Source organism: Polyergus mexicanus, unplaced genomic scaffold, assembly GCF_030449975.1.
Source record: "Polyergus mexicanus isolate NDT 795.1 unplaced genomic scaffold, iyPolMexi1.0 SCAF_19, whole genome shotgun sequence".
Lineage (NCBI taxonomy): Eukaryota > Metazoa > Arthropoda > Insecta > Hymenoptera > Formicidae > Polyergus > Polyergus mexicanus.
This window is the reverse complement of record NW_027223339.1, coordinates 4364779-4387103: the sequence shown is the minus strand read 5'-3', so window position 1 is coordinate 4387103 and position 22325 is coordinate 4364779. Positions and strand designations below refer to the sequence as shown.

At 32.9% G+C, this 22325-nt stretch overlaps 1 protein-coding gene across 5 annotated transcripts; it reads right to left on the bottom strand.

The window, feature by feature from the left end:
- Positions 1-1745: 1745 nt before the first annotated feature.
- Positions 1746-19484, bottom strand: LOC138941578 (golgin subfamily A member 4). Of its 5 annotated transcripts, none has more exons than XM_070311402.1 (11): positions 19238-19484; positions 17266-17439; positions 16742-17122; positions 16203-16555; positions 15100-15865; positions 14706-14814; positions 13151-13279; positions 4318-12856; positions 3522-3685; positions 3354-3408; positions 1746-2819 (listed from the first exon to the last, which is right to left on the bottom strand). In XM_070311402.1, exons 2-11 carry the CDS (start codon positions 17431-17433, stop codon positions 2795-2797), a joined length of 10689 nt encoding a protein of 3562 aa, XP_070167503.1. In that variant the 5' UTR covers positions 17434-17439; positions 19238-19484; the 3' UTR covers positions 1746-2794. The 5 variants fall into 5 exon arrangements, with proteins under 5 accessions (XP_070167503.1, XP_070167505.1, XP_070167504.1 ...); XM_070311404.1 differs by having other exon boundaries at positions 14748-14814; XM_070311403.1 differs by lacking the exon at positions 19238-19484 and adding an exon at positions 17573-17673.
- Positions 19485-22325: the final 2841 nt, after the last annotated feature.

Here is a 22325-nt window from a genome sequence, read left to right as displayed (position 1 = left end):
ACGTTTTTGTAGAGAATCCACTTTTCATCGCCTGTTACCATTCGATCTAAAAAAGGCTCTTTTTTGTTACGCTCGAGAAGAGAAAGAGCCACAGTCATGCGGTTTAGCTTATTCCTTTCAGTCAGGAGATGCGGCACCCACGTATCAAGCTTGGAAATGTATCCAAGCTTTTTTAAATGACGAAAAGCGATTGAATTATCGATGTTCAGCCTCTCAGCAATATCCTCAGTTGTAATCCTTGGGTTTCTTTCCACTAAGGCATGCACAATGTCATCATCAATGCCAGAAGGCCGTCCAGAGCGGGGTTGATCCTCCATGTTGAAATCACCATTTCGAAATCTGCCAAACCACATTTTGACTGTTCGGAGAGCAGGAGCGCAGTCCAAATAAACGCTTTGAATATTTTTTTGTGCAATCCCAACACTCACGCCTTTCCGAAATTCATATAGCATTACATGCCGCAAATGCACCTTTTCGTTCTCCATTTTTAATGATTTCTCTTATGCACAAATGGACTTATCTGAACAATATCTGACGTTAAATTGACATAAAACAACGTCATCTATTCGGTGTAAGCAACAATTACCACACGAAAACAATAGAACTCCGCCATGCAATAACTTAATGCCATCTATGAAAATCGGGCACGAACTTATGCAATCATCCAATAATAAAAGCAAATATAATAAAAGAAACAATTTTTGATATCAAAGTTAAAATACTATCAGATGGCCAGATATTCAAGTAAAGCTCAAAATTAGCTGATTCAAAAATATAATAGTAAGGATGACAGTTATAAAATTAAGTAAAAAATTTTTTGTATAACAAAAAAATATTTGCAATGTCAACATAAAAAATTAGCCTTAAAATATATATTCTCTAAAAATATAATTTTCGAAGAAAGTATAAAAACTTTATTTTTGTCGAGTTGTTAAGATAGATTGCATCTTAAAGTAAAATCTATTTATTTGTATCTTCTGAATTTTCAAAAAGCTGTTGATTTTCAACTTACCTTCAATTCCATTGTTGAAGCTAGTCATATAAATATATAGAGAAATTATATAAATATATAAATATATAAATATATAAATATATAGAGAAACTGTGTAACGAGCTAAAAAAATATTTTATGCAAATTTGTTTAAGTATAATAGTACTTAATCAAAATCGTAATCAAAATTATGAAGATACTATAATTCCTACGATAAAAGACACTAATAGTCCTTTGACAATTCTTCTAGAAAAATAGAAAAAAGAAAGTAATACATATAAATAACACCGTGTATCTACATTAATAAACCGCAAACAGCACATATTCTATTCACAAAGATCGAATTATTCATTCAGAATAGCGCACATATTAATTTTCGATTAATCTTTATGCTCATTTTTTTATATATTAATGTTTTATATTAATTATATTAATTATATTAAATTATTTCATATACTTATGATTTTTATTCAATTCTATAAAGAAATAAGATGGAGGAATTTTATTTAATTTAAAATCATCTTAGAATTAAAACGATCAATGTTTTGAGAGCTCGTGTGTATGTGCACACAACACACAACATAGATAAAATAATATATATATATATATATATATATATATATATATATATATATATATATATTCTTTATATCTAAAAATATTTATATTTCCTTTTCCTCTGTAATTTTTCAAATTTCTAAATTACGAAGCAGCAATGATTACTTTAATTCTAAGATAAAAATATTGTCATATCTTTTATTTTTTTTTTTGTTATTTTATATCGCATAATATGCAATCATGGTAATATAAATATTTATGCCACTGTACGGAGATAACTCGGACCTATTCTCTCTCTCTCTCTCTCCCCCCCCCCCACCCACAAATATGTACTTGCATGCCATAAATGCGTAATTTCATTACAGAATATTTTATGCAATTTTAAGGATACACAACACACACAATCAAACATTATATTTTATAATTCTTTAAATAATTTTGTAATTTCTTTAAATAATTTCTCTCTCATACTTTATTTATTCATTAACACTCTTTTCTTTCTCTGTACAAAATTTTATGGAAATAGAATGATTGAATAATTTACAATTATCACGAATTACGTCTGTATTATCTATGATTCGTCTTACCTTCCCTTTCCCTTCGATATATGACTAATAATAGTATCATAATTGCATCAATAAGCCGGAAGACGCAATCGTAGATAATTCACACAAAAAAAAGACATAATTATTAAATATTAACAAAAAAAACTGACGAAATAAAACGGCAACTTTTCGATAGAAATACACACACGCAAAACGCAAATGAAAAGAATTATAACATAATTTTGATGCATATACATTGCTATAAATAATTTAGTCATCGAATAAAAAAAAAGCAGAAATATTATATTATCTAAAGTATTTTCGATTCAATCATATATCTCTCATGCAATTCGGCTGTACAATATTATAATACATATAAGTTTGCTCCTTATATTCTTTTCTTTTCTTTCTCGAAGAGGAGCAACTTTTCCAAGAAAGAACATTATCTATCTACCTCTACATTCTGTACATTCTGTAATTTGAAAAATATTTATTTCCTGATGATCAGGCAATACTTTTGCAAAATAGTTCCTTATAATCATAAGCATATAATTAAACGATTTCTGTCTGAAAAATACACACGACAGATCGCTCCATTACACATTAGTTAACTGCAGAAATAAGTCTTGGCAGTTGGCACTTGGCAGGAATGTCTTCAGAAGGCAAAAACGATGGCCGTTTGACTCCCGCTATTCGTTCATCACATGTGCACTACCTTCGGCGTGCTAAAATCGCATACCATAATAATCATATAAATATTATTTATTTTATTTATATTTAGTTGCATAAAATCTATAGATTTAAAATATAGGAAAAAATAGAAAATTAACAAAATATGATGAATATATATAAAAACAAAGAAACATCAACCTTTTCTCTCTGTCTCTGTCTCTATAAAAACAATTATTTTTATACAATTAAAAATTTATAATTATAAAATTATAAGACTGTTTCATCAATAATGCATACTGTGAAACATCTGTAATATATGAAACTAAAGATTTAAAACTGTACATCTGGAACTAAAGTCGTAAAACTGGTCAAACTGTCATTTTAAAAATAATAGTCAATTTAAAAAATTGGCTATTAATATATGTATATAATAATGAGATTTTGTATAAAAATATTAAAATTCTGTGAAATTATAATGCTACATGTATATAAAATTGAAATATAATAGAATCAATAGATTGGCATCGTGAATCTATATAAAATTCATAAACTGTATAATAGAGAGAAAATATATTCATATGCTTTACCTCTTGCCCCACAACCAATTCAAAAGCACACTCGACTGGCTCTGAACATCTCGAGCTGTGAACAAATATCGATTTATCAATTTATCATCCGCACATTTGTCATACGCAGTTTATATTATATATTCGAAATATTTATTAATTATTGTGTATTCACTAAGGAATACCTACAAAGTGTGTAATTAGCGTTGACCAGCCTCGCAGCTGCTTCAGGCGGCAATGTACTTAAAACGTCTCTGTGCGCTAACAAAGACATTTGTTGTGTATGCCTTAACTCCCGTTCGTCCTTTAATCGCACGTCCTTCGTATGACTGACTGAATGCAACTGCGACAATCTAAAGGAAGAATCTAGCTTATATCAAGCTACAAGCGAGTTACAATACGCGGTAAACGAAGCATTTGTACATTCTGTTGAAGAACGAAAATATTTTTCATTTTTCAACATTACTTGAGCTTTGCAGAATAGACAATCTACGAAGAAGCATTTCAATTTTTACTGGACAAAATAATGAAACTTCTGACTTTACAATATCGCAATGATTTTAATTAAAACTCGTATGTTCTAAAGCGAGGTCATCATCATTGTTCGCGCCAATGGAGTAACGTAGCAGCGACTAGGACGAAGAAAAATTTAATTAGTCCAACGAAAAGCTTCGACTCTTTTAATAACAAAAAAATAATCTATTCGCGTAAAAATTTCAATCTTTTTCTTTTAAATATACCATATACAATATATTATAACATCTATACTCGCGCCGATATTTATCATTAAATATAACTATAAAATCATCGATCCAACAATAGCATTAAATTTTTTTTGTAGTAGATGAACCAAATTACAGAAACTATGCTTAGCATTAAACGGAGACATAAATACTCGGGTCTTTTTCTTGCAAATTGATTACAATACTATGTGAATATATAAGTAGACTGATTTCTAATTTCGTAATTACAAAATTTTACTTACTTCAATGCAAGAGCTTCCTTGTCCTCGATCGGAATATCAATGGCTTCTTTCGCGATCTCAACTGGTCCCTCGGACTTCGAAGGTGAAGGTTGTTCCACGACGGGTTCAATCATCGCTTGTGAGGCCGATGATAAGTCTTTTGTTGGGCTCCCTTCGACGCTACCTATCCTCCTCAATTCTTCGTTTACTCGAATCGCATTGGACAATCGCAGTTGTAATGTATCACGCTCTTCAAGTAATTGCATCAGTTCATGAGTCAACTCTTCACATCTAACGTCTCTTTGATGAAGCATATATAATGCGAGGTTCAATTCGCTAGAAGCGGTCTCCTTGTTATCGACCATTCCAACAGTTTCCGAACTCTTCGATGCCGCAGCCTCGATGATAGACACGTCTTTTTTTAAAGCATGTTGTATCAGTTCGTACTCTGATACCTTCTGCTCTAACAATTCCTTCAGCCTATTCACCTCTGTCTCCCTAGCCGCCAATGTATGCTTTAGCTCGTCTAATTGTTTCTCCTCTTCAGTGGATAACGCCAAAAGTTCTTCTATACGCGCCTCCTTTTCGCGAATCTGCATTTTCAAGTTATGAAGCTCGGCATCTTTAGTGATGCTCAGCTCGGCCAGTCTTCTCTCCTTCTCCGCTAGGTCATCGATTGCATGCATCAATGTTTTCTCATTCTGTTCGAGCTTATTGCTCTGATCATCCACAATTATCTGCAATTCTTCCAAATGCATCTTAAGATTCTCGATATTACTGTCTTTCAATTGAAGTTCTGCCAGTAACTTTTGATTTTCTTCTGATAGTTTCTGCTTGATTTCATCAATCTCGGATTCTTTCTTTTGCAACTCGTTATTCATGAATTCTTCAGCCTCGATACGAATCTGCTCTTTTTCTGAAGTTAGCCTCTCGATGGCATTTCTGCTCTCCTCAGAAAGCCTTTCAAAGTCTTTAAGATGCAAGATTTTCTCTTCTAGCTCTACGATAGTTGACTTTAATGCTTGCACTTCTTGCTCCTTGCCGTACAACTCTCCCGTCAATCTTTGCATAGTTTCGCGTAATTCGAATTCATCCGATTGCGGCTCCATACTAGCTTGCAGACACAATTGCGAGTCTTTCTCGGCTATAACATATCTTAGTTCGTTAATTTCTTGTTCCTTCGCATGCAGCTCGTTCTGCAATCTAACGATTTCTTCTTGATCGTACGCGAATCTTCGATCTCTGGAAAGCGAATTGGCTTCCTCCTTGGAAATATGATCTTGGTTCTGGTCGTTAATGCGCTGCGTTAAAACATTTACTTGCTCCTGTTTCTCCATCAAAGTTTGCCTAGCTACTCGCAAGGAAGCTTCCAGTGTAGCTTTTTCGTTATACAGACAATTAATTCTATCTTGCATTTGCTGAATGATTGTAGGATACGTATTCTCGCTCAAAACGTATTTCAAATGTTCCAGTTCTTGCTGTTTAGCTTCCATCTGCGCTTTTAATTTGTCTACAGTGCTTTGCAGGTCCGTATCGTCATCGTTGCCCTTTCTAAAAGCAGGGAGAGCGTCGATCATCTGGGAATTCTGCGACTGCTCATTGCGCAATCTTTCTAATTCGGCTCGTTTGTCATTCAATTCTTGATTCGCTATATCTAGCAAAGAATCTTTGTCATTCATCATTGCTTTGATTCCTTCCAAATCATTTTCCTTAGCGCATAATTGTGTACTCACGTAATGCAATTGCTCGGTCTTTTCTCGCAGATCATGCTTTAAAATATCTATCTGTTGTTTATTGTTTTCCAGATGAGTCTGATACGCCTTCGTCTCCTGATCATACTGTAGCAAGATCGATTCTTTCTCTGATTTCAGAACTTGAATTTCTTGTTGCAAGCTATGAATATGCGAATTGTACTCTTGTAGATTAACTGTGGTTACTTCTGTAGCGTTCAATTGACTCTGCAGATGTTGGATGTCCGTTAAATATCCTTCTATTTTTGTCGCAAATTTGGTTTTTTCTTCTTCATATTGTATCAACTCTTGTTGTTTTTCTTGCAATTTTTCATTTAACAAATTTGCTTCAGCTTGAGTAGCTCCAATTATCGAATTTCGCTCTGTTAGATCCTCCTTTAAATATACGATTTGTTGTTGTTGCATCTCCAACTTAGCCGTGTTATCTTGCAACTTTAAAGTATATTCGTCGACTATCGTTTGCATTGCAATCAACTTTTCCATTAGATTGCGCAATTCCTTATCTTTTTCTTCGATCTCTATCGCATGCTTCTGGACTAATTCTTGAGTAGTTTCACTAATGATAGCACTCATTGTTTCTACACTCCTTTGCTGTATTAATTCGTGTTCTTTGTTGACAAATGCTTCCTTCAAGGCTGCCAATTCTTGTTTCCTTTCGTCTAGTTCTCTTGTTAAATTTTGTATATCCGATTGTAACATCGCTTCAGCTTGTTGTCTTTCTACATATTGAACTTGAAGCTCTAGCTTCAGATCAGCAACTTCTTGAACTCTGACGTTAAGCAATTCCGTAACTTCCGTTAAAGATGTATTGATGGTCGAAAGTTTTTCCTCTGAATTCATTAAAGCGTTGATCTTGGCTTCCTTCTCTTCTAAAGCTTTCTGTAAATTATTTATTTCCGCCTCTAATCTATCTATTTTCTCCATAAATTCAGTTTTAAGAAGATCGCTGTTTTGTCGCATTGCTGCCACTTGATCATTCACATCTATTAGACTTTGCTCGTACTGTTTCCTGAGCATGTCGTATTCTTCCTTGCTCTTGTTTAAAGCGCTTTGAAGTAATGCATTTTGGTTATTCAATATATCTAACTTCTCTATGAGTTCTCCAGATTTATCAATACTCTTCGGTTCTAAATTAGTCATCATCGCTTTTTGTTCTTCTAAAAAATGCTGCAACTGTTCGTTTTCTGCCGCGAGCGCTTCCAATTCGTCCTTCAAATCATCTATTTCCTCCTTGTATTTTTTCGACATGACTTCAAAATTGTCAATAGATTCCACTGATCTTTTTTGGGGCTGATTATGCGCAGTAGAATCGGCTTCATGATCTGACGGATCAATCTGATCTTCTTGTCGTGAAAACGAGGCAATATCTTGTTCGTCATTTGCATTTTCCTGCAATCGCCACTTTAAAGATTGCACTTTATTACTCAGTTCCTTATTCTGAATACGCAATACCTCGACTTCCATATCTTGTCTCTCCTTCATTTCCATGTACCTTTCGTTAGCCGACACTGTCACATCAAATCGTTTCAGTAAAGCCTCTTTCTCAGCAATAATATTTTTCTTTTCCTCTTTAATTTCATTAAGAGTTTTCTCCAAACTGGCGATCTGCATTTTCAGCTCCTCTTCGATTGCCGTATCCAGATCGAAAAAGCTACCAGCCTGCTTCTGCATCTTCAATTGTTGTTGCAAGCTCTCTATTTGCACTTTACACTCCTTCAACTTTTTCACCAACTTACCACTCTTTATCTGTGCTGCTTTACTATCTTCGACAATCTTAGCATTCTGCTCTTCCAAATTTTTAATTCTGTCTTGCAAGTCTTCTATTTGCAGGCGTAGTTGCGTTTCGACGCTCGTTTGTACTGGCGTCGCACTTAGATCATTAACCAATTGAGCGTCCTCCGTATTCCAACCCCAAGATTCTTCATCGACATTAAGCGGTTCAGACGAGCCATAATCCCAGCCTAAACCAATATCTAACAAAGTGTCTTGTTGTACTTCTTTTTCAATAGGAGATTGTGCAGATTGTACGGATTCTTGTTGACTAATCGGTTTTTCGATAGCAAATTCTGTAAGAATTTGTGCTGATTCTTGTTGAATGTTTGTTTTCTCCATAGGTGTAAACTCCTTTAAACTGTCTTTATGTATTCTCATTTTCTGAAGACTCTGTTGTGAATCATCTAAGGCTCGTGTGAGATTCGCGATGAGTATTTGCGCCTGATCCCTCTCTCGTAAAGCATTCTCCAGTTCAATCTGTAAGGTACGTTGACTTGTCTCTTGTGTTGAATCATTATCATTGGCATTTTTCGCTACTGCTATCAGATTATCAATCTGAAATTTGTACGATTCCAAGGTTTTGTTTAACTGATCTTGTTCCATTATTAATGTTTGCACAGTCTCTTTTGTGGAAGCCAATTCTGTTTTTAATGCAGCAATTTCGATGTCTTTAAGTGAGACATCTGTTCGCAGATTAGTTTCTAAATCCGTATATTCCTGTGACTGCATAATTATTTGTTGATTTACGGCATTCAGTTCTGTAATCAATGAATCTACTTGCAAATTCTTCTCGATCATAAGTTGCCGTAATCTTTCCAATTCCGCTTCAGTGACATGATACTGTTCTTGCAACACTTTGGATTCATTCAATTGAAAAGTCACTTTGTCCAATTCCGCATTTAATGATTCCAGCTTTGCGTCCTTTTCAGAAAGAAAATGTTCTATCTTCTTCAACTCACTTTGCGAATTCTTAAATTGATTCTGTAAGTCTTGATTATGCAGCTTTCCTTCCTCTATATTTTTAAGTAAAAGATCGATTTCTTTCACGTACTCAGAACATTGATTCTCTTTCTCGTTTAATAAACTTTGCAATCGCTCTATTTCTTTCTTATCAACATCCAAAGCAATAGTCATATCAAGATTCGCAGGATCGAACGATGACAAAGTATCGTCATGCTTCTGTTGTTGTTGGCTCTCGGTGACAGAAGTCTCAGCTGTTTCCAGAGTTTCAATTTTGCATTCCTCGTTCTTACGTTTATATTCTTCCAATTTAGATTTCAATTCCGATACTACCCGTTCGCTCATTGATTTTTCCGTTCTTAACGATTCGATTTCTTGTTGTAATATATTCGTTTGGTCCATAAGTGACTGATTAAATCGCTCCTGAGCAGTTTGCATCATCATATCATTATACCTCTGAGACTCATCATGGAGTAACACGATATTGCCATACGAATTAGCTAACTCGTTATTTAGATTTTCGATCTCCGCTTGACGTTCCTGTAAACGTGCCTCTAACGCTTGTACCAAATTTTGACACTGCTCGGAATGGTCGCAATGTTGCACGATCCTCTCTGCATCATCCTCTCTTACATCTTGTTCCGGAGCCTGCATAGCTACCGTCATAGTCGCAATCTCTTTTTGTAACTGCTCGATCAGCACACGACGCTCTTCTGATTCCTTCTCGGCGTTTTCTAGTTTCTCATCGATCTGCGTTTGTTTGGATGACAAGAGACCATTCTCCGCTTGCAAGTTCTTTATCGTGGCAAGCTGATTCACGTATTCGGTCTCCATCACTTGCATACGCACACTCAATTCTCGCGCTTCTTCTTTTATCTCATCCAGAATTGCCTGTTTTTGTTCAGCTTCTTTCCTCGTAGTTTGTTTATAGAATTCATATTCTGTAGTAATATTCTCTCTCGCTGTTTTCTCTGCCGCCATTTCAAGAGAGATGTGTTCTATCTCTGTACGTTGCTTTTCAATCTCCTCGCCCATCTCCGTGTTATGTTCCATCAACACTGCCATCTTTTCCTTCAAACTGGTCGATTCTTTTGCGAATTTTTCAGAATTTGCGTGAGCCTCCGCAATATCGTTCTTCATTTGCAGCAATTTGTCTTCCAAGTCGGCAATCTTGTTGTCCTTTTCCCGCATGGCAATCTCCACCTCCTGTACCTGTTTGTTTTTAACCTCTTTCTCATCCTTTTCCGTTGTCCATTTCTCCTGCAATTCGGCAACGCGTGCTTCAAGTTCTTGGCATGCTATTTTCTTTTTATTGAAAGTCGCCACAATCTTTTTCATTTTTTCAGATTGCATCTGAAGTTTATTCTCCGATTCTGAAAGTTTTTGTTCCAAATCCGCGACTTTGTTCTCCAAGATAGTTTTCATTTCTTCCGTGACACTTTTATCAAGTAACTCTTGCTTTTCTTCTAACTTAGCTTTCGTAACATCATTTTCCTGTATTTTCTCGACTAGTTCTTCAATGACATTTTCTAATCTTGTACTTAGCATCGCCATTTCCTCCGTATGATTAATTTTAAGCCGTTCCATCTGCTTATATTCATTTGTCAACTCTGATTGCATATTTTCAGCATATGTAGTTTGATTCTCCAAAATCTTTTGTAATTCCCAAAGTCGTTTTTCAGTTTCAATCTTGTTGTTCTTGATTTCTTCGATTTGTGCGTCCAATTTCTTTTTATCCATAAGCAAATTGTTGACTTCCTGTTCCTTCTTAATTAATTCGTTTCTAATATTCTCATAATCCTTTGATGTATCTTCAATCTTTTGCAATAGCTCATTGTTTTCCCTTAAGACTTCTTTGTGCTTATCTTGTAATTCGATATAGCTTGTTTGTTTATTTTGCAAACTTTCTAATATTTCATTAAATTCTTCTGAAGGCTTAGACAATTCTAATGCTTCAGTAATTTTGCTAATATTGTTTTTCAGAATATGAATATCCTCTTCTTTCTCCCTTATTACATCCTTAAGTCTCGCAATCTCTCCTAATGATGATGATAGGGCAGCCTCATTTTCCTCAAGCTTAAGAGAATAATTGTACAACTCTTCTTGCAAACTGTCTATAGTAATCATTCCATTTTGCAATTGCGCATATTTAGTTTGCAATTCTTGGTCTTTCTTTTCAATTTCTGCTTTTAAGGCCGTGATTTCATATTCTTTTGCAGTTACATTTGCTATTTCATCTTGTAATCTTGTTTCGAGCGAGTTTATAGTGCCTTGAAATTGTTCTTGTAAAGTAGAAGTTGCTGCATCTTTCTCCCTTATTACTTCTAACAATTCTTTGTGATTATTTTCTAATGTCTTAAAGGCTTCCTCTATGGAGATTTTCCCTTGCTCCAAGACTTGCATCTTTACTTGCATATCATCATGTTTGAATTTCCATTCCTCTGCGATAACAAACATGTCCTTCAATTCACATTGCAAACTCTCCACTTTTTCATTTGATGTCTCATATTCTAGCAATTGTTTGGCTTTTTTCTGCAATATTGCCTCCATGCTCTGCACTTTCATATTCATCTCTTCTACCTGATTTTTATATTCCGCAATTAATACTTTACTATTCTCAAGTTCTTTCTCCAGAGATGCTACAATCACAGTTTGGGATTCCTGACAAGCAGCTTCTTCTGTCTTTCGCATCTCTGACATTTCATTAGATGATTTCTGTAAAAGAGTATTGATTTGCTCATGCAGCTCCTGTCTCTCATGAACTACACTCTCCTTCTCCTGATTCAATTTCTCCAATTTATCAATGAGCTCCAATCTTTCTCTAGAGAAATCATCATAAGCCATATGTTCCAGCTTTAGATTCAACTCTTCTTTCTCTCTAGTAATTTTGCTCAATTCTTCTTTCTGATTGTTGACATGTTCTTCGAGCTTTGCAATGGTCATTATCATCTGTGCATTTTCTTTCTCCAATGTCACAATTTTAGACTTTGCATCATCAGTCTCGCATGATGTTATGTTAACTGACTGCTCTACCGAAGCTTCTCGCAATTGTGTCAGCTCCTTTTCAAGGACCTGTTGTCTGTCCATTAAAATTTTAATTTGATCAGTATATTCTATTATCTGAACTGACATTTGAGAAGACAGTTGCGCTTCGAGATGTTCCTGTAATTTTGTGCGATTTATAACTAATTCAATATTCTCCGCTGTCAATGTTTCTATACGATCCTGCAATCTATTATTTTCTTCCGTCAGATCTTCTACTTGCGTCTTGAGCTTAGCAATCTCTAGCATTACATTGTCATGTTCCTGTGTAAGCGTCTCAATTTGCAATCTCAAGCTGCTATCATCTTTAAGTGTCTCTAAACTATTATCAATCTTAGGGACATTTAACTGAACGCTACATTCTATTTGACTTAACTGTTCTTCCAGTTTCGTAAGTTTAATAACGAGCTCATTATTCTCCTGAGTAAGTAATTCAATCTTTGTCATACTATCGTTATGCTCTGGAATACGCTCAAAAGATTCCGTAGAACCCGTATCGGATGATCCCTTCTCTTCAATTCTGCTCAGTTTCATAGTTAAATCATTATTTTCCTGGATCAACTGTTCAATTTTCTTCAACAGTTCACTGCGATCTGTATCGTTTATAGTTTCGAAGGACTCCGTCGAGCCAGCATGCGAGCCATCTTTCTCCTCCAACTTCGTTAACTTGAGTGTCAACTCATTATTCTTCTGTTCCAAATCTTCGATCTTCTTCAAAAGATCGTTTCTATTGTTTACTTGAATGGCTTCAAAGGATTCTGTCGAGCCGGTATCCGAAGTGCCTTTTTCCTCCATTTTGTTTAATTTATTATATAATTCTGCATTTTCCTGTATCAGAACATCGAGCTTTTTCAAAAGCTCATGATATTCAGACTCGGATAGAGATTCGAGTTTATTTTCGCTATGTTCTTTGTGTACAGCTTCCAATTGTTCCTCTAGCTCAACAATTTTCATCTCTGCAGTCACTCTAAGATTCTCGGACTCTGCATTCTCAGCTTCTAACGCCGAAATTTCCTGCTTCACTGTGTGAAGTTCTGAAAAAAGATATATAATTTTTTGATTGAGCATAAATATGCTAATTTTTAATACTTAATAAATAATATTATTATATGTATATTAATATAATTTTAAAAGTACAATTAACACTGTTACAGAAAAAGAAAGAGAGTAATTGACATGCCATGAAAAAAAAAGAGCAGAATAGTTTATAATCTATATTATAGTTCTATTAAAATGTAATACAACTCAATATTTAAAAAATTATTTGATCTGTCCACACACATTGTATATTTTATTCCACATAGATTATATTTATTATTATAAATTACCTTGCATTAGATCTAACTTTTGATTTTCTAAGGTGGCAATTGCATCGATATGCATCTGTATTTCTTTTGTCTGAGATGAAACCTTGCTTTCCAGGTCAGCAACACGTTCTTGCCAATCTCCTGCCGAGGCTGTGCAGATCGTATAATTTGCCGATAATATACGTGCAATTTCAGTTTCGTTCATACAAAGCTTAAAGCAAGCAGTTATTAAGTGCTCGCAGCAAATTTTATAAAGATAAAATCTTTTTCTTAATGCGATCTGTTAATTATTTCATTATACAAATTGTTCCAAAAAATTAAAACAAAAGAAAAAGACAAACCAACAACAAAGTCTTACTCTTAAAGCAATTATATCATTTATACTTACATACTCTAACTACATTAATCTTAGATAATGCAAAAATATTGAATAGTTTGATAATATTTTATATGAAAAAAAGTAGATAGATTAAATACTAATATTTCTTTACATACTCATATGAATGTGTAAAAAAACATTATTTTTTAATTTATATATATACATACATACATATGCATACGCGCGCGCACGCACGCACACACACACACATATATATATATATATATATATATATACTGCATATATATAGGCGTATAATAATATTACAGAATTATATATATATATTAATATACATTTTGTTAAAAAAATATATTTTTTCTATATTTATTCAAAATCATAAATCTGCTGATGGTATATATATCTTTTCCTAAAACAATTTTCTTCTATTTAAAAAAGATTCCTTCTTTTTGTTCATTTAAAGCCTCAAGCACTTTGGAAAGCCAAGATTTATTTAATTTACTTTATTGGGTATTTAATTGTTAGTATCATATACATCAATCAAAAAGTAATCATATGCGCAAAGTCCTTTCAATTTTTGTTTATTTCATTAAAAGCGGATATTGCTTATAAATAAACTGAAGAAAGAAACTCGATATAATTAATGCCAATCATGCAAATAAATCTATTATTCGTAAAAATAATTAAAAAATGTAGGTATGATAAATAGATACTTAAAATAAATCTACTTCTATGGATAGATATGCAGCAAACTTTGACAAGTAAAGTAGGTACCATGTTATGTTTAATTATCAAGAAATATTCACAAAAAAATTTTATTGATTAGTATTCTCTGTGAACGTTTCAATAATTGCAACATAGAAAACTACTAGGCACAAGAGAAAAGATTCCATCACCAGAAATCAGCCTTAAAAAATATTTTTCGTTTTCCAGGTACGGTTTTTTTAAGTACTTGCAAATAAAATTTGCCATGTGATATTTCACATTTCTATAATCGCGACCACGTTCATAATAAAGTTGATATGAATTATCACTACAGCTTAATCATATGTCATCTTGTTGCAAAAAATATATACACGTAATTACAGCGATTAGGATAAATGCTTTTCATAAAGGAAACAGGACTGTGGAAAACAGACTGTCTCGATAAAAAATATTAACACAAATCGCATTGGAAATCCGATAATATAACTAGGACAACGGAAACGTCGGCGATAGAACGTTTGTCCTGGTCCCTACCTTTAAGCTCGTCAAAGTCTACCAGACTCAGCTGAAGGTTACCTTTCTCTTCCTCCAATAATGCCACTTGATTGCCCAATTTAACAAGTTCCGCATTTGTATCAGATACCTGTACACAACGCGTATTTTCATAAATATAAAAATCTGCAGGCATGTCTATCTTAATTAATATAAATCCCAACAGTGAAAACTAAACAATCGCATTTCTATTAAATGTTCAATAAAATTATGGATAAATTATAAAATTATGTGTAAAATGCATATAAAGTAAAAATATTCATAAATTATGTTATTTCTTAATATAATTATAATTTTTAATAATTACATCAATAATTTTTTTTTGTCTTTTGCTATTATACAAACTCTAGAAATAGAAATATTGTAACACTCTCACCATTTTGAAGTCCTCCAGTTGTTTTTGCAGATTTTTCACTTTACTTCTGTGTTGGGCCTTTAATTTAATCATGCCTTTATTTAAATCCTCCAATTCTTTTGTCAACTTTATCACTATATCATCTTCCTTAGGTATCGTTGGTTCGACTGACAATTTTGCTATCATGTCGTTCTTCTCCGTTTCCAATTTATGCACTTGCTTGTCGAGGTCAATAATCTTGTTGGAATATTCTTCGTTTTTAGATGACAATTCAGTCACTTGTTTCTGCAACTCTGTCTTCGATTCTTCTTTCAGCAATTCATTCGATTGTTTAAGTTCTTCTATTAAATTTTCAAGCTCTGCTATTCTATTATCTTTTTCGATAATTGCACCATTATTTTGAACCGATTTCTTAGCAATAATCTTATCCTGCAACTCGGCCACATTTTTTTGCAATTCGTACTTTTCATCGAGAAGCTGTCGATTATTCTGCACTAATTTCTCTATTCTAAATTGTAGATCCTCGACTGCCGGTGTTGTCACTATACCGGCGTCCGATTCTAATTGAAAAATTTTTTCTTTGGCTTCAACCAATTTCACTTCATATTCCCCCAATTGCTGAAGAAGATTATCGTTCTTCAACTTCAATGAGGATTCAATGAGAACGAAATTTTCCTGCATCGACTTCATCGCGTCTTTAGTCTCTGCTAAAGTGTCCATAGTGGAACGCGAGAAATCCGCACTTACTGATTCAGCTATTTTCTGTTCTTTAAGCTGTTCTTCAAATCTAAATATAAAAAATAAATAATTCGAAAAATCTAAAATATTTTAAGACAGCTTTAATAAAATAAAATAAAAAGAAATATTTATTATGATATAAAATGATAATATTTAACAATTTATATCTTAATATATGTTAATATATAATCAAATTGTATTAGCTAATAAGAAATTATGCAATATTTTCTTTATAATTTTGCTTAATAGCGTATATATACAGAACAATTTAAATTTTTATTAACCAATCATCAAAATCGTTTCTTCATTTAATTTGAAATAAATGTTACTTAATTATTTAATCTCATAATGCATAATGTATATATTGTATTATTGAAACATATTACCTATTGATTGTGTGTTCCAATTCCGATATTTTATTATCTCTTTCTTGCAATTGTTTCAGCAAACTGTTATTCTTATCTTTCAAAGAAGTTTCTATCAGGATAAAATTTTCCTGCATTGTCCGCATTTCATCTTTCGTATCTTCCAGAGTGTCCAATGTCGTTTTACCCTTCCTAGAAAGATCCGCGGACATGAGAGTCACCGCCTTCGTTTTGGAATCAATCACAGAATCCTTTTCCTTTAAATTTTCTTGAAGGTCCAGAATGGTAGCTTCCAATTCAACAATTTTGCTATTCAAATCCATAATCTTTTTCTCTTTTTCTTGAATGTCCTGAATTTGAACTGATGTCATCATCTTAAAGTAAAGCATGAATATATAAACTTTATATACATTATACTTTTATTAATTTTTTTTAGATATTGTTTTCCAAATAGTAATAATTCTTCTTTTTGTTATACATATAATAATAATTATAGAGTGATAGATTACATATTATTAGAGAGGAAAAATATATATTTAAGGAACTATTGTAAAACTTACATCTGAAGTGATCATAAAAGGCCTAATTGGTGTAACAGCCAATTGATCCTTGTGTATTTCCGCTGCTGCTAAATCTGTTTCGTCCAATTGTTGCCTAATAGCTTCTACTTTCTCTTCCATTACTCGTTTTGTTTCCGTCAGTTCCTTATTACGTTGCTCGAACGCTTTTCTATTTTCTGCCAATTTTCGTTGAAGTAAAGAAGATTTTGCCTTTGGGGTTTTTGCTTGACTTATATCATCGATTACATCATCTGTTGTATTTTTCACTGCACATTCAGTCTTATGCAAATGCGCTGTGTCTTTAGATGATGAAGCTCCTTCTTTATTATGACGTGACAGTTTGGCTCTGGATTTGATCTTTGATAATCTTCGTGCATATTCCTTTTAAACATAAAAATAAGAAATATACTTATATATAATCAAACAAGAGAAAATATATATATTTTTTCTCTTTTGCTTAATCTTTTACAAAATTATATTTCAAAAGAGAAATCTCAAAATACATTACTTGTATAGTTTACTACCTGGACTTCCTCTTCTTTCTTTTTTAAACTTTGTTGATTCCTCATCATAATTTCCTTGAGAGATTCCAGTTGATTCTTATTCTGTTCACATGTTTCTTTCATGTGTACAGCGGCCTCAGGAAGGCTGTCTTCCGTTGTATCCGATGGCTTCTCAGATACACTTGACATTATGCACTGTGCAAATAAAAACAACACAAACCAGTGCATTATTCGTCTTCTATGTAAAATTAACTATAAATGCACTTTGACAATGAATAACTGTTAAAATCAATGGCAGTGAAAGTTTTTCTAATATGGCAAAACGCACTGCTCTTATTTTTTATATCTAATTGGATAAGGTCTAGACTGGGGTAAACTAATTGCATTAGGTCTCGACGCAGGCCAGACTTTCCACATTCCTCATCATTTCTACACAAATACTCAGTACAAGCAACATCAAATATTATGCAGCTTATGTCAATTTTTTTATTCTAAGAGTGTAAAGAGCAGTAGAAGTGTCAATAGTATTAAAAAAGTAAGTGTTTACATTAATATTATTAAAAATCTTGCATCCCATTTTTTGCAGTATAAACATTGTTGATTCAGTTATTATATATGAGACATATCTATATAAGTAAATCTATATAAATAACATCTCCCCCCTTTTATTTTTCTTATATTATATCTTCACTATATCTTCACTATTACATAAATTCGCAAATTTATTATTTTAAACAATTCATCTTTTTAATTAATCTAGTGTTTTTTAATAATTTATTTTTATTAGCCTCTAATTATTTCACAGTAAAAGTTGATTGCAGTTTGTAAGATTCTATACAAAAAATTCAATATGTCGACAAAATTTCAACAATCAACAAGTATGTAAAATTTGAAACTGATAAAACTCGTATGCATATCATGGATAAATTTCATTAAATCATATCTTATCAACACCAAAAATGTAAACCTTGTAAACCTTGTAAAACACCATAATTTTTCTTATACCAATATATCTACCATTATTAACAAAAAAAAAACAATAAAATGCTTTTCAATTTAAATAATTCAGATAGCTTTCATGATACACTATACTCATAGTTTATTTCAACATTTGAATTTTTCTTTTATTTGTTACAATTTATACTTCTTTTCTGATTTAGAAAATAAGGAATTGGCTATGTTTATACTGGAAGACATTTCGCATATAAATTAGAGAAACCATTCCTACTTTTTGTTAATAATAGCAATAGGCTCAGAGTACTAACAATACTAACTAAAGAAACTGGCAAATAAGAGATCTCAACTTTTTGATATCTCTATGTTGTACATGAATAATGAATATTATTAAATCTTTAATCAATTGTACAATTACTATTTTCGGTAATAAATATGTATTAATAATTCCTACAAACATGAAAATGATACAAAAGTGATAAAAAATAATGTTTCAATACATTTTAAATTTTCAGAAATAAAGCCAGACAATGTGGTATATTGTACAGAAAAAGTGAAGAAATATTATAAAATTATATTAATATTATAAAATCAACGTAAACTGCTGTAAATATACATATCAACTTTGTTAAACTCAAAACTCAAATAATTGGATATTAACAATCTAAATATAAAACAATGTAAATTTTTAGGATTATCATTGTAAGCCATTGTCAAATTATATCACTCCTAAATATAAGATGCAAAGTTTTCGCGATCGTAGCAGCTGATAATCGAAAATACACAGAAATCCAAGTTTCAAAATTCTCATGCATTGAAATCGGATTACTGTTAAGTATATCCAAACAGATATCCTCGATTTTGCTTGTTGAACACGTAGCAGAGTGACGTAAGCGCGATGCGGGAACGCACGTGAAGAAAATGCGAGCGCGAATCCCATGACATATTCGAGAAGAGTCGAAATTACGATCGGTCTCAGCTGTTCGATCAGGGATGAGAGGACGGGTACGCATTGCGGGACAACTAATTTACATTGTACCTTTTATCTGGCGTTGCTCAAAGTGTCAAGAGGGTAATATGTCGTTGCTCATATTTAGGTCGCTCCGTCACCGTTCGCAATTTTCCAATGCTGCAAAGAAACGCGCGTCAAACTCACATACTCTGGCAAGACAGATTATGGATACTCGATTGCTGACAAAATTCTACATAAATCTGTGACGAGACACTGACTCTTTCCGTGTTATTATCGCCGTGCCATATTTTTACAGCCGGAAATAGTTGGAGGTTGCCGTTTCGCGCGCCACGTCGTGGCGAATGCCGTCATCTATTACAGATGACGAGCTAACGGTGAATTAACGATGATAGATAAAAGTTGCAGGACAGAAACCTTCTTTATCTTCCGATCGGAATAATTGACGGAGTTCATTCAGCGCGAAATCGCACGAGATCTACCGAAAGGTACCGAGCAGTCTTATACCCGTATTCATAGTCCTTCCTTATTTTAAGGACGGAGGAAGCCTCCATGAAGGATTCCTTGAATCTGCAAGGCCACCTTGTTTCATAGATGGACCTCGAGTCTCCCTTTCAGAAGGAAGGAATATTTTAGGGATTTTTAGTGACCGACTGGAGGCAGCACCGTTTTATGCTGCCTGCAACTAATTTCATATAATACATATGAAAACTTTTTCGTATCTTCAAAAAATTCCACGGAATTTTCCCAATCGCGAATGTATCTTTTCGGAATCCGCCACAGAATCCGATTCTCTGGATTTTCGTCTTCAAATCCATCGTCAGAATCATTTAAAAATTCATTGTCCCTTATCCCTTTTTCCTTTATATACTTTCAGTTTGAGAGCGCGACAACAAATAACACACAAAACCACAAATGTAACGAAACTAACTTTTGGAGGTTATATTTGGTTATATTCTGCGTATCGTCTGCTAAAAAGGTCGCATCACTCCTCAAGGAAGCTCGTGACCTTCCTTGAGATAAGGGAGCCAATAAGATTCCTTGTTCGGTCAAGGAAAGTTTATAAAACGTGGAACGAGGAACAAGGAATCCTTATTCCTCAAGGACGGACTATGAATACGGGTATTAGGCTTCTCTGCACGAGGATTCACCCAGTAAACACAAAGTAACAGTAACATAACATTAATGTAATTTCCCATTCAACAATGTAATTGTTACGCGCGTATAAGGCATGTTATATTGCAGTTACATTCCCATACAGACAGCACTGAAGCTTGCAACAACATTGCTGCAACATTGCAATATTGCATATTGCAGTTTAATGTTGCAAAGACATTATTTTACAATATAAATTTAGTAATGTTGCAACATTCTGAAAATATTATCAAAAAAGTATTCGATAATCGCTAGTTCATTCGTTTACCGCTATGCAGCGCATGTTGTTCTATCTATTCCGCATTTAATTTTTAGTCACGATGATTATACAAAGTTTACAAAAAGCGGCAAGTAAGATTAAAAAGATATAATAACTATTTTTGTTAGTTTAAGTCGTATTATGATGTCACCTCAATACAGGGGACTGAGACATTGGACTAAGAATTATTTTAATAGTTTCCATTCTTATATAAAATCAAAAATTTGATAATTATTTTCTAATATGTAAGATACTTCAGATTTTAATAAATAAATTTTGAGATTATATAAAGACAAGAGAGATGTGAAAAAACTCGTTTTATGCGTAAATCCACCACAATCTTTTTGCATCTGTGGATATCTGAATATTTCGAATACAAAGAAATTGTGAATTTACATAAATTGAGTTTTTTCTTATTTCTCTTAGATATTCTCTGTCACTGAAGGAAATCGAATGTGTACTGAAAAATTTACCTTTTATAATTTCGTTATTATTATAATACAGAAAATCTATATACACGCTAGATCCTGACTTTTATAGGCCAATTTCTTATTATTTTTTTCATATGTTAAGGATATTATGTCAATACATAAAGCATTATTGCATATATATTATATTGCTATGTTGCTGCAATATTATATTGCAATTTTTCTGTAGGCGGACATTTTATTGTTGCTGCCATATCATAACAACGTTGCAGTAACATTTCGCAATGTTTCTGCAATGTTGCAATCTTGCAGAAAAATATTGCTGCAATGTTGTTGCAATCTTGCAGTGCTATATGGGTTATTGAATGGGAAATTATAATATTGATGTTATATATTACTTTTGCTTTGTGTTTACTGGGCAAAATCTTTCGAAAACGTGATATAAAGCATATTGAAAATATCTTCTTTTGAAAATGGTATAAAAATAAACATTCGACAATTTACATTTGTATTACACGCATATTCGAATTTCAACGAGATTTCTTACTGTCATCAGCTGCCTTCATCAGTTGATAAGTTCGCATCGATTGTATGATGGCCTCTATTTCGCGGTTGCTATGGATGTCTCTAGCACAAGAGACGACCCAAGTGTCATAATTCGCGATGCATATATATGTATATGTGTACATATCGAGCGATGCGCGAGAATGTGGGTGTTCCATTCATACAACAGGGTGAAGAATGTCCGATATAGCAGGTTGAGAGTTCTTTCTAAGAGTTTATTCTAACCTGTTGCGCGCTTATCTCGCGCTATAAAAATAACGCGTTACCGTTACCGTTATTTTTTGTAAAAAATAACTCGTTACCGTTACTCGTTACTGATTTTAAAAAGTAACGCGTTACCGTTACCGTTACTTGGAAAGTAACGATTCGTTACTTTTTCGTTATGTTTTTGTTTTTTGTAATGCTAAAATAAGCTATTAGATTATAAAATTATTTAATAATCAATATTAAATATAATAATTTATGTTACAATTAAAAACTCTAAATTATAGTCTCTATATAGCAAGCGTTTTTTATATTAAACTTATTTAATGATTCTAATTTTTTATATTAATATCTTTACTTTTTAATACACTTATCTTTATAGGAATTTAAATTGTAATTTACAAATTTCAAATTTGTCGAAAATTTTTATCGAATATTGTTTTTAAATATTGATAAGAGAAATATTGATATTATTAAGAGTGTATTCCAATATTCACTATCAGTATTATAAAATCTATAATCTACGTTACTATAGATTTTCAGTACT